The 876-nt window shown below is 46.3% G+C and overlaps 1 protein-coding gene across 1 annotated transcript; it reads left to right on the top strand.

The window, feature by feature from the left end:
- Positions 1 to 42: 42 nt before the first annotated feature.
- Pmar_PMAR018661 (hypothetical protein) lies at positions 43 to 656 on the top strand (the record flags this gene model as incomplete). Its single annotated transcript, XM_002786310.1, has 2 exons — positions 43 to 130; positions 569 to 656. Coding segments are annotated over 2 exons (176 nt in total), but the record flags the coding sequence as incomplete, so codon positions are not given.
- Positions 657 to 876: the final 220 nt, after the last annotated feature.

The following is an 876-nucleotide window of genomic DNA, read 5'->3' as shown; positions in this document are numbered from 1 at the left end:
TCTTAGTACCACTATTTGGCTGGCTTACGTTATCCATTCACAATGGATATGCACTCTCATACCACTCTCTGTCAAACGAATGATGATGATGAGTACTACGACTATGATAATTATGGTATTCCAGTTGAAGGTGAAAACTACATTCCAGTTGATGCAGGGGCGGGGACTTTAAAGGAAGCTTCAGCAAGCAGAAACGTCTTTTCCTTACTACAGGTCAAATGCCCCTTCACTTACCTTCCAGACTTGGCCATTTCAGGATTTCTCGGTCTCAGTTGCTGGTTGGTCTTCAGTAGCCTCTATTACTACTTCGAGAAAGATAATCCACGTATGGTGTATTGTCCTGAGACCCTTGGAGCTCCTACTCAATGTTATAATAGGTGAAGCCCTCTCCCTTGCCTCGTAGATCAGACTAGCTAGGTTAGATACTCCTCTATACCTCTATCAATGTACCACACTCTTATCGTATTGTTGGGGGAATTCCCACACGTATCGGACTACTCGACTGCGGGATGCATCATATCCATATTCGCCATCATATTTGGCGTAGCTGTCGTGGCCGTACCTGCAGGTGAGCTCGATACCCTCGTAGGCGTTGCGGATCTTGTTGACGTGTGCCTCTCTAGTGATGACCTCATTGGAGCTTGCGGCTTGGATGTGTAGGTCTGCTCGGTGCGGGTATACAGTCAGGCTTGCGAGGCATACGTCAAATTGAAACACCAGAGGCATCCTTATCAACAACAGGACAGATTCCTACTGCCGGTTATCACAGGCATCAGCTGCCTGTTATCACTCGATTGGAGTTCCAAGATTTCCTATCGGCCAAGTAGGCTTTCTATCATGGCTGCCTCGTTCTATCATTAATTCCATTTGTAGAAT

Source organism: Perkinsus marinus (assembly GCF_000006405.1).
Source record: "Perkinsus marinus ATCC 50983 genomic scaffold scf_1104296931614, whole genome shotgun sequence".
NCBI lineage: Eukaryota > Perkinsozoa > Perkinsida > Perkinsidae > Perkinsus > Perkinsus marinus.
The sequence above is the reverse complement of the archived record's forward strand: the minus strand, read 5'-3'. Positions and strand labels throughout refer to the sequence as shown.